At 48.3% G+C, this 12,500-nt stretch overlaps 1 protein-coding gene across 1 annotated transcript in view; it reads right to left on the bottom strand.

The window, feature by feature from the left end:
* The window catches only part of carmil2 (capping protein regulator and myosin 1 linker 2), a gene marked incomplete at its 5' end in the record, with an annotated part of 82,099 nt that overhangs the window by 10,371 nt on the left and 59,228 nt on the right, over positions 1 to 12,500 (bottom strand). The window contains 6 exons of the mRNA XM_083663281.1: positions 1,901 to 2,097; positions 3,214 to 3,282; positions 5,665 to 5,701; positions 8,047 to 8,151; positions 11,129 to 11,909; positions 12,004 to 12,008. Of these exons, the coding sequence (XP_083519407.1) occupies positions 1,901 to 2,097; positions 3,214 to 3,282; positions 5,665 to 5,701; positions 8,047 to 8,151; positions 11,129 to 11,909; positions 12,004 to 12,008 (1,194 nt within the window). The remainder of the gene's footprint in view (positions 1 to 1,900; positions 2,098 to 3,213; positions 3,283 to 5,664; positions 5,702 to 8,046; positions 8,152 to 11,128; positions 11,910 to 12,003; positions 12,009 to 12,500) is intronic.

Below are 12,500 nucleotides of genomic sequence, written 5' to 3'. Positions count from 1 at the left end.
GAATTGGTTTTTGGCGCGATGCTTCTAATAATCTCTCTGGGCAACGCTGGCTTAATCAAACGCGAACCAGTGTTTAGTAATATCATCTTCACACACGAGGACCACTTTTATGAGTTTTGAAGCTTTTACGTGCCGTTAAAAGGGCGGCTAGCTAGCAAACGGCTAAATGAGACTACACTGTTGAGTCGATGGGGATATATACGTCAATAACGTCACCACTTCAAAGGACGGAAATTCTCTTTCCCTCACCTGGTTCAGCCCCGTTCAGCCCGGGGTAATCAGCGCACACATCAACAATAGTCCAGGTTGAGTGCTGACGTGACGTGGAAGCCCGACAGTGTGTAGTTCTGGATTAGCTTAGCTCGAGCTTTTTACTTCTAGGGCTCGCATTTACGCTACAAAACTCATGAAAGTGGTCCTCATGTGTGAAGATTATCCGACTGAACTCTGGTTCGCGTTTGATTAAGCCAGCGTTGCCCAGAGAGATTATTAGAAGCATCGCGGCAAAAACCCATTCAAAAATCCCATAGACAGAAACAGTGAAGAACCAGGAAGTCCGGGACTTCCGCGTTCTGACTACAAAAATACATCATCCCTGCGGCTCTCTATTACTGCTTCCTCTGCAAGCCTGTTTGCAACCCACCTCCTCCCCAGCTCCTCCCTTTATATTATGCTATTATCTGACTTAAACAATGTAATTTCTGTTGTCATTGTTGCTTGCTCTGTTCTGTACCTGGGGGTCTTTTGCTGCTCCTTGCCTTAAGGCTATTCCATGTTGCTCATGGAGGGGCAAGGAGCTCCCAGAATCTGCTGCTGCTGCTCTCCCTGCCTTAGGCTTTCCATGCTTGCTGCGTGGAAGGGCAGGGAGCCTCCAGAACAGAGCCATACCGCCAAATTTTACTTATGCAAATAAAAGCTTTACATTTATCTAAAGTGGTGTTGTGTTTTGACTAAAGTGGTCCTGACTGAAATAAAGTTTGACTGAGCTCCAGCTAAATTGTCAAATACCGCTGTCTGCTTGCTACCCAGGCAAATAAACGCTGAGTCCCAAATAGAGACTCTGGGTACCTCTCACTCTCTCTCTCTCTCTCTCTCTCTTTCTCTCTCTCTCTCTCTCTCTCTCTCTCTCTCTCTCTCTCTCTCTCTCTCTCTCTCTCTCTCTCTCTCTCTCTCTCTCTCTCTCTCTCTCTCTCTCGTGAAATGTTATGGCCTCTCCTGATTCACTTGGTTTGACCAAGAAAAACGATTTTTATCAGTATTTTATGAAACGTCTATGGACAAATTTATGGAATCCCTTAAAGGCCGGCTTTACCGTGGGGAATATGAATATATATTAATTCTTAAAAAATCTTAAATTTCGAATCCGTTGAAATTTTTGAAATTGCTTGTTCACAGCCAGAGAAAAAAATTACTAAAAAAAAACAAAAAAAAAAAACAAAATTGGGCCAGGTGACGCGTTTCGCGTCATCTGGGCCAAGTCCGCCTTGCAATTTGGAGGCATTTTTTTTTTTTTTTTTTTTTTTAATTTATTTTTTTCTCTGGCTGTGAACAAGCAATTTCAAAAATTTCAACGGATTCGAAATTTAAGATTTTTTAAGAATTAATATATATTCATATTCCCCACGGTAAAGCCGGCCTTTAAGACGCATGCTGAACCTGGAAGTGTGCCTTTGGCACTCTATATCCGCAGTCGTAGATCTCACGCGGGCGCAGAGCATATGTGCTCGTTGACCGTCGGCTGTAGTCTTTGCGGTGCGACACACAGGAGACGTGAGGTGACGCAACAGTTGGCGTTCGTTGCCGCTAGTTCTTCCTAGTTCTCCCGGTGTGTCTGAACCTTTACAGAAACATCCAAACGTCTAAAGTGCTTCATCTGTTCAGCTGTTCCTTGTTGCATTACCTGTGCGTGTGTGGGAGTCTCTCCCTCTCTGGGTGTGCTGGTGGGGGCAGGGGGAGCAGGGGTGGGGACAGGAGGCTTTGAGGGGATGCTGGGCTTGGGCGGCAGGGGCCCGACGGGGCGCTCGGGCACGACGGGTTTGGGGTGAAGGGGAGGGTCCGGGTGGATGGAGTCCAACACTCGCATAGGCTGCCTGGAGTCTGGTGGAGAGAGACAGAGAAGAGACCTTGAAGCCCCCCGGCGCAGCACTGTGGCCATTCAACCTTATGGCACTTTAAGCTTTAGGTGTTTGAAGGTACCTCAACAACGCTGCAAATTGTTTTCAACATGGTTCTACCCCCCTAACTTAACTCCACCCACATCCCTCCAGCCACTCCCCCTACCCACCCCTGGAACCCAGACTCTCTACGACCACCCCTTGTACCTAGCCCCGCCCCCGTTCCTGATCACGCCCTCTCCCACCACCCGCATCCCCTTAGCCACTCCCTCTACCCACCCGTCAAACCCTGACGCTACCGCCGTCCTATCCCTACCTACCGCCTCTTTCCCTAGCTCCACCCTGAGTGAGTGAGTGAGTTAGTCAGAGTGAGTGAGTGAGTTAGAGTTAGAGTTTTACTCCACTACATTTCCTAAGTTAGATATATACTTTTACTCCATTACATTTCCCCTACGCATCTTAGGTACAAAGTAAATCTGCCCGCAAGCAAACAGGTTTGGTGAATCAGTGCTCCTAGCTTGCAAGTTACGTTAATCACAATCCACACTCCATTCCAGTTAGTGGCAGTAATGCAACATCATTTTGTTTGCCAACCACTATAAAACTCAAAAAGATTATTTCCACTCAAGCCCAGGCAAGTCTTTTGCTTGCTTTTTTAATTTTATTTAATTTTCAGCATTTATTTGTACTTTTACTTGTACTTCACCATCTGGTACGCTGCTGCCACTCAAGCACGTATGCTGTATACTTATTCCTCGTATGTGGCAATAAAAGTGATTCTGATTTACTTCATTTATAATTATGAATTATAATTACTTTTGATACGTAAGTACAGCAAATATCAGCTACTTTAAGACTTTTCACTCAAGTAATATTCTAATAAGTGACTTTAAATTCTACCAAAGTATTGGTGGCTTTCGTACCGTACTTCATCCACCACTGAAAACGGGCCAGTATATTTGGATGGAAACCAAGATAATCTCATCTGAATCTAATGACAATACTGACTTTGAGTAATCCTGTTATTGATTTGATCTTTATGCAGATAATCCGTCAGTGACCTGTGAGTCATTTAAGATTGAGGTACAGTAGGTAATACCTGATGAACTGGACATGGTTCTGGGCTTCAGAAATGTGGGAGGTGGTTGAGGTTTGTCCAGGATCGCCCCTGAGAGACAGAAAGGTAAAAGCATTCACAAAACTAATCTGGCTTCACTTGAAATCAACTGAAGTCATCCTAATCACATGAATTAAAATCAGGATGGTGCTGCTGGTTTCTGTATCGTGGAGTCTGTAGAGCAGCAGAGACAGTGACAGCAAGGAGCTAACAGAAGAGCTTCCACATGTTACAGTTCAGCCCTCTCATTACTGTATGTGTGGTAGATATTATTTCCACATTTCTTTCTTTTGTCCGTTGGCTATCATTAAGAGACTGACGTGTGTATCCCTTTAAGAGAATGATGTGTGTCGGCGAGGGGCGTGACGTCACACGGGAGTGACCCCGGAAGCAGTCATGTCATGTGACCCAGGATGAAGAGGAGTGAAGCAGTCATGTCATGTGACCCAGGATGAAGAGGAGTGAAGCAGTCATGTCATGTGACCCAGGATGAAGAGGAGTGAAGCAGTCATGTCATGTGACCCAGGATGAAGAGGAGTCATGTCATGTGACCCAGGATGAAGAGGAGTGAAGCAGTCATGTCATGTGACCCAGGATGAAGAGGAGTGAAGCAGTCATGTCATGTGACCCAGGATGAAGAGGAGTGAAGCAGTCATGTCATGTGACCCAGGATGAAGAGGAGTGAAGCAGTCATGTCATGTGACCCAGGATGAAGAGGAGTGAAGCAGTCATGTCATGTGACCCAGGATGAAGAGGAGTGGAGCGCACCTTCCACACTCAGTCGGTACGTAGCATATGGGGGCTCGAGTCCGGGATATGAATCCAGAGTTAAGAGGCTAGCCGTGTTTGCTAACGTGGTTGCTAATCGGTTAGCGGCTAATGGCTAAACGTTAGCCGCATCGCGTTGTGCTTTCCAACGTTATTATCTGTAGCAATTAGCCTGTAGGCTAAATGCTGGCTAGTATTTAAGCGTTGCTATCGGCGTGTGTTTGTTTATACGTTACGATAAACTGGGGAGAGTCAGCTGCCTGGCTTGGATAGCTCTTACTAGCATCCGGCTAGCAAATGACTTTCACCGCGTGATTTTCTCACAATCAGAGGGTAGTAGGTTGGGGAAATAAATGGAAATGATAAAATTGTCAATCAATAAAATCTGGAATTAAAATAAAATAAATGTTGGATGCTTTTGGTATTGATGGTGATTGCTCTTGTTGATTGTTATGCTGTGCTAAGTGGCTGGTTTGGGAGCTAACAGTGGATGTTGCTGTTTGGGATTTGAGTGTTACTGGGTTGCGGGGTATAGGCGCTGTTGAGGGCGGTGTGCAAAGTTACCAGTTTGGGAATAGTAAGTGGGTGCTGCTGCGTGCAACGTTACTGAGAACTGGGCACGGTTTGCACAGGTCTGGGAATAACAGGCTGCACACGTAGCATCACCATACCAATTCGTAACATCGTAGGGAACCATTTCCCAGAATGGAGTCTGTATTTGAGACACCGGCTCAGTTTGCGAGTTTGTCTGTGGGTCAGTTGATGGAGTTAGCGGAAAAGGAGAGGATTGCTGTGAGAGACTGAATGAAGACGTAGAAGAAGAAGGTGGAGTGTTCCTTTACGTTCTGAACAGAAGGTATCTCCAGCACCTCTCCCACCACGCCATGAAAAGACACTACTAGTGTTCTAATATAATAATGGTGAAAACACATTCAGCGGGAGACACAGGGTTGAAGACAGGGCATGTCCCCTGAGCACTGCAGCCTGGACACACACTATTTATAGTCCGTCCGTTCTCACTGGAGAAGATACGGTACATGCAGATCGTTTTGCAGGCACAGATAGAGAAGGTCACACAAGCTCAAACCCCGGCAAGCAACAGGGACGCATATTTCTCTTTGTTGTGAGATGGAAAGACTGGCATCTCCAGAAAGCCCATACTTCAGGAAATCAGAGAGAGAGAGAGGGGGGGGGGGGGCGAGGAAGAGAGAGAGGAAGAGAGAGAGAGGAAGAGAGAGAGAGAGAGAGGGGGGGGGGGGGGGCGAGAAAGGAAGAGAGAGAGAGAAGGAGAGAGAGATCACCTGTATAAATCATTGAGGGGAAACAAGGTGGGTAAACTACTCACCTTGGACAGTTTGATCACCTGTGTATTTATTCACTACAGCCCTGGAGATGATAGCCAGTGGACGGCTTCAGCGTCCACAGACAGTCAAGCAGGGAGACACAGAGGAGCTGACCTCTGACCTCACATCACCCCCACTCTCTCACTTTCTCTCATGCACGCACGCACGCACACACGCACGCGCGCACGCACGCACGCACGCACACACGCACACACACACACACACGGGCACGCACACGCACACACACACACACACACACACACACACACACACACACACACACACACACACACACAGACACACACACACACAGTTCCCTTACCTTCAGAGTTAGCCTTCCTCAGCTCCTCGTCTTTATTCTACAAACAGAGACAGATGGGACAGAACAGCATTAAGCTCAAACACATGAGATCAGGACAACACAGAGAGCTATCTACTGCCTGAGGAGATCAGGACAACACAGAGAGCTATCTAACTGCCTGAGGAGATCAGGACAACACAGAGAGCTATCTAACTGCCTGAGGAGTTCAGGACAACACAGAGAGCTATCTAACTGCCTGAGGAGATCAGGACAACACAGAGAGCTATCTACTGCCGGTGGAGATCAGGACAACACAGAGAGCTATCTACTGCCTGAGGAGATCAGGACAACACAGAGAGCTATCTACTGCCTGAGGAGATCAGGACAACACAGAGAGCTATCTACTGCCTGAGGAGATCAGGACAACACAGAGAGCTATCTAACTGCCTGAGGAGATCAGGACAACACAGAGAACTATCTAACTGCCTGAGGAGATCAGGACAACACAGAGAGCTATCTAACTGCCTGAGGAGATCAGGACAACACAGAGAGCTATCTAACTGCCTGAGGAGATCAGCACAACACAGAGAGCTATCTAACTGCCTGAGGAGATCAGGACAACACAGAGAGCTATCTACTGCCGGTGGAGATCAGGACAACACAGAGAGCTATCTACTGCCTGAGGAGATCAGGACAACACAGAGAGCTATCTACTGCCTGAGGAGATCAGGACAACACAGAGAGCTATCTACTGCCTGAGGAGATCAGGACAACACAGAGAGCTATCTAACTGCCTGAGGAGCCTGTTCCAAAATGGATAGTTTCGGTCCGTCATCGTGATCAGCTGAGCCGCCTTCGAAGCCGTGGTAAAATACTCTATCCACCTTATTTCTAGCTGTCATGATGCCTTATGTGAAATATGGGTGCTTCTTCCGGTGTCATCCTCTGACAGCTGCAGGCGAACGGAGCAAATCACGTCCAGCTTGGCAAAAATCTTGTCGATAAATATCCCGAGTTGTTCAAAGAGCAACAGAAATAGCGGATGTGATTGATGAAATGATTACATTCCCTCAAATAAGTCGTCAAATGAGTGTTATTTATTGTGAGAAGCAACTTTTTTCCCCGGCGTCAGAGTTTTAACGAGGAAATGCGCCAGCTGCAACAATCAGTCACGTTAGACCGGACCTGGCACCCATCATTATTTTACAGCGGGGCATTCAAAAATAAGCTGGATAAACAAAGTATCACTGTGCTAAGCCCGCCGCCTGCTGGCTGTAACAATGTTCGTCAGCCTCAAAACACCACTGAACATTAGCTTGCAAACCATTTCCAGTCACGCTCTTCCTATGTGGGAGGGGGGGGGAATCAGCTTTAAAATCCGTCGGCCTATATCATTGTCGTGCTATTCCCCGCTGCGCGCACCTCCCTTTTTGCGCAGGCGAAAGGGTGGAATGGGCTGGATTGAATCAGATTCCCCTCTCTCATTCCCTGACACCCAGGCCACATTCACATGAGCCTGACACCCAGGCCACATTCACACGAGCCTGACACCCAGGCCACATTCACACGAGCCTGACACCCAGGCCACATTCACACGAGCCTGACACCCAGGCCACATTCACACGAGCCTGACACCCAGGCCACATTCACATGAGCCTGACACCCAGGCCACATTCACATGAGCCTGACACCAAGGCCACATCCACATGAGCCTGACACCCAGGCCACATTCACATGAGCCTGACACCCAGGCCACATTCACACGAGCCTGACACCCAGGCCACATTCACACGAGCCTGACACCCAGGCCACATTCACATCTGATGAAAGCTGTAAATCTGCACTATGCTTGAATATTAAATCCATGGACTTTGATGATTAGATCATGTATCTGATGATACTTGTGCTGTATTAGAGTCAATTCAGGTGAAGGTCTTCTTCTAGACGACCAGTGTATTGATCAGTTCTACAATAGATACAGAATGTAATCAATAGGGCTGGGTATCATTTAGATTTAGATTTTAGATTTCATTTTGATTGGCTGTGAGTGAAACCATACAAATAGATTGTTTTTTCTACATTTGTGTACAAAAAGGATTGAATGCAGGTGTTGTTTTACTGGAGAAGTTGCAATACTATTTCAAATAAAAGGACAATACCCACCAACCCATATGTCTAACCCTATTGCATGCAATCAAATATAGCCTACTGGGTGCATCTCAACACGCACGCACGTACACGCACGCACGCACACACACACACACACACACACACACACACACACACACACACACACACACACACACACACACACACACACACACACACACACACACACACACACACACATACATACACACACACACACACACACACACACACACACACACACACACACCCTACCTGGTTTGTCTTGGTGTCAGCAGGTGGTGTTTTGGCCACGCCCATTCTGTGCAGCATCACCTGAAGTCTCTGTTCAAAGCTAGATGTGCTCTCTGATGCATGCTTCTGCAAGAATACACACACACACACACACACACACACACACACACACACACACACACACACACACACACACACACACACATTACACACACACACACACACACACACACACACACACACACACACACACACATTAAGACATGTACCCTCACATTGACACATAAGGCCTTTTCAGACCGGATGAACTTTTTCATCATTGATTGTGTCTGCACCGCAGGAACTGGGAACGTTTGCAGTTCTTAAGCTGCATTCGTTTATGGTCGGAGGTGGGAAGTGGGAAACCCGTCATCTCCGACCTACGTACGTTCGAGCTTGACGTCGCAAAACCATGGATGCTAATAGCATCAGCTAGTAGACAGCTAACAGCTAATAACAACATTAACGTTTAATTGTATGGGTTTAAGCAACTACTGTTTTAAGCAACTACAACTAATGTGTTATATGAACACCCCACTAAAGCGATGATGATGACGATGACGATGGTCCCCGGGTGCTGTAAATTAGAGCTCAACCGCCCACCATTAGCGTGTGTGTGTGTGTGTGTGTGTGTGTGTGTGTGTGTGTGTGTGTGCGTGTCTGTGTGTGTGTGTTGTGGGTTCCCTGTGATGAAATAAAGACGTGTTGTGTGCCATAAAATGATGAATGTAAATGTAAATTGTCACTCGTGCATTTTGGATGGTTCTGAGTGGAGTCAAAGTCACCCTTCTCTTTCTCATTCTCCACTGCTTGGACTGAGTGGCCTAATTCATGACTATGATTCAAGATGGCCACCACAACAAAAACAAACATTCCCTGCAAGTCACTAATGGCTCATTTCCACCGCAGGTAGTAGCGCGATCCCGCTCCGCTCGACTCGATAAATTGTCTCATCCCACCGGTTTAAACTGTCCCAGCCCGGGTTGTATTGGGGTCGAGTCGTGCTACTTTTCGTACCTGCTTCGTCGAGGTTCTATTCTGTGAACCCGGGTTCATACGGTGACGTGAAAACATTGTAGACGACTGATTGGCCAGGCAGAATCGTGTTTACTCTATCTACTGACTGTCAATGCGCTGCATACCAGTTTAGTGTGCTTACATTCTCTTCTGTTATGTTATTTCCATCAGTCTTTGTGTTGCTGCCTTCGCCTCTGGTGAAATAAAGTCGTGGCGGTGGTTTCAATTGTTTTCAGAGTGAAAAAAGTCCGCTGCTCAGCAAGCTCCTGTAGTTAGTTGAGCTGCAGCGCTCCGCTAGGCCGCAGCGGGTGTTTGGTGAAGCCGCGGTCTTGCCTGGTGAGAGGCCACGGGGTACAGGGCAGGCTTCACTCTGTTGCGCCTCTTCCGTCCGCGCGCAGCGCAGCGCATGCCTGTGAGTTTGACTAACTACAAAGTGATATCCATTCTCTTGGCCGATTGTCACATTCGCCCATGTACACTGTAGGTCATTTAGAGGCACCAGTATTTCATAAACAGTTTAAAAGTTCTGTGGATGGATTTAATTGCAAAACGTCCATCGAGCCGAAACGATTAGAGCCGACGAGTGGGGACGAGCTGTGCAGGGCTGTTAAATGTGGTGGAATTGAGCCATAATATGGTGGTGCACAGTCACACCAGCAGCAAACTAAATAGCAGCAGTGTCAGTACTGCCCTGTCAGCAATATGAGAGACTGGATACTTCTGACCGTACCTAAAGAATCAGCACTGCCCTGTCAGCACTATGAGAGACTGGATACTTCTGACCGTACCTAAAGAGAAACCCAGCCTCTGATCCCCTTACACTGTTAGATATCATCATTATACCATGGTCTGGGGGGGATACTGTTTCCTGATTGGCCGGCAGGCGTGTGTTTAAAACCATGAATCGGCTCAAGTTTAATCACCGTTCTAAATGAATCCACTACCCAACCTGTGGCGATTTCTCAAACGGCCGAAACACGCTGGCTAACATGTACAATTCATGCCGATTGCAATGGTCACATCCGTTTTCTGCTCAGTTGCTCGTGTGGAAAATGCCCTCTCTAGCAGTGACACTCTCACCGTAACATGACATTCTTCCTTACTCTAATTGACCAATTAGGACTTTTGGCCAATCAGAACAGAGCTAAATTTGCCCAGTGCTCAAGGTTCTTCCCCCAAAGTAGAGTGCAGTCTGCCACGCATCAGAGGCTTTCCTGGATATTATTAAAGGGACAGCTCACCCTAAAATCCAAAATACATATTAATCCAAAAAGGTTCATGACGTCTGACTTAGTTTACAGTATTAGATATTTCATATGAAAAGACGTTATTTTGTTTTTGTCATACCTGACAGTTTCGACTGCTTTGCTTCCTGCAGTCTTCTTCCTGAAGAAGACTGCAGGAAGCAAAGCAAAGCAAAGTGATTTGTCACGCCCCCTCAGTGTGATCTGTCACGCCCCCCTCACACCCCTTATCCCTAGTGTTATTCTTATTACTGTTATTACGGTCAAGACCGCCTGGCGACCCCAGACCTTCTTCTGCGTGACCTTAGCATGTAGTTAATTCACTGACTTACCTTACTATGTGTGCTCTCCTTGTGGTCCGGCTCTAGTCCAGTCAGCAGTATGAGGGCTCTTACCTTACTATGTGTGCTATCCTTGTGGTCCGGCTCTAGTCCAGTCAGCAGTATGAGGTTCTGGCTTTTACCTTACTATGTGTGCTATCCTTGTGGTCCGGCTCTAGTCCAGTCAGCAGTATGAGGCTCTGGCTCTTACCTTACTATGTGTGCTATCCTTGTGGTCCGGCTCTAGTCCAGTCAGCAGTATGAGGCTCTGGCTCTTACCTTACTATGTGTGCTATCCTTGTGGTCCGGCTCTAGTCCAGTCAGCAGTATGAGGTTCTGGCTCTTACCTTACTATGTGTGCTATCCTTGTGGTCCGGCTCTAGTCCAGTCAGCAGTATGAGGCTCTGGCTCTTACCTTACTATGTGTGCTCTCCTTGTGGTCCGGCTCTAGTCCAGTCAGCAGTATGAGGTTCTGGCTCTTACCTTACTATGTGTGCTATCCTTGTGGTCCGGCTCTAGTCCAGTCAGCAGTATGAGGCTCTGGCTCTTGCCCTCCCTCAGTGACCTCTTGGTGACCTTTAGCCTCCTCTCTCCGCATGGTGTCCCTCCCTCCGTCGCCTTCTCTCTCTGCTGTTCCGCTGGTGACCTCGTGGCAGGGGGAGGGGCCAGGGGACCGGGGGCGCGGCCCGGGTCGGAGAGGGCGGGGTCGGCGGCAGCGGCGGGGGAGGGGGGAGGGGCCTCACTGGGAGGCGTTGGGGGCACGGCGGGTGGGGGCGCCGTCTCGTCCCTCCTGTGGCCCGGGACGCCTTCTGTGACATCGTTAGAAACGTTAACATCCTCCACTGACTTTGTCCCTCTCTCCTTCTCCCTCCCCCTCTCCCTCTCCCTCTCTCTGTCCCTCTCTTTGGCCTCGCGGAGGGGTCGGATCAGGTCCGCGATGGAGGTCCTTTTGACCTTGGCCGCCTCTCCCCCTCCTCCCTCGCCCCCTCCCGCCTTGGAGGCTCGGCCGGCACGAGCCCTCTTGAAGGCAAAGAAGTCGCCAAACTTTTTCTTGATGTTTTTGGAAGGAGGTGCGCAGGAGGAGGAGGTGGTGGTGGAGGAGGAGGAGGAGGAGGAGGTGATGACAGGGGGAGTCAAGGATGGAGAAGGGGAGGTGACACTAGGGGGCGTGAGGGGGGTGACATACGTGGAGGTGACACTAGGGGGCGTGAGGGGGGTGATACTAGATGGGACAGAGGAAGGGGTGGCGGTGGCGGCGGTGATACTGTCAGACGAAGAGGAAAAGGGGGTCGGAGCAGAGGGTGTGGAGCTCGACTCTGGGGGAGGGGCTTGGGCAGGGTTTGACTCCTCCCACTGGCCTTTTCTGCAGCAGGGAGATAGCAGAAAGAGCAACAGACAAGAAGAGGCGCTCAGTACTACGACTAACGCTACAGGACCAAACAGACATGCTCAGTACAAGTACACAAGTAGAACAGACATGCAAACAGCACACAGAACAAACCGCTCCGCAGTAGGCGTGGGCGATATGGCCCAAAAAATAATGTCACCATATTTCAGGGTTTTTCTGCGATAACAATTCTTGACGATCTGACAAAATACTGAAAAATATTTCGCCGTCGGATTCCGCCATTTTAATAGCGATGATTTTGAGATTGTTGGTCCGAACAGTCTGAAATTAGGCCCACCCAGGTTTTTGTTTGTTTTTTGGGTGGGGGGGGGGGGGGGGGGGGGGGGAGGGGGGCTTACAAATGTGTAACACTCTTCATGTTAGGGACACTTCCTGTCACCCTGTATGAAAAACACATATTTACTATTAACTGACAGATAACGTTCATTTCAAAAGTGCTATTTTCTG

This window comes from Poromitra crassiceps (assembly GCF_964638095.1).
Source record: "Poromitra crassiceps genome assembly, chromosome: 30".
Classification (NCBI taxonomy): Eukaryota; Metazoa; Chordata; class Actinopteri; order Beryciformes; family Melamphaidae; genus Poromitra; species Poromitra crassiceps.
Note: the sequence above shows the minus strand (reverse complement) of the source record. Positions and strands in the feature narration are given on the sequence as shown.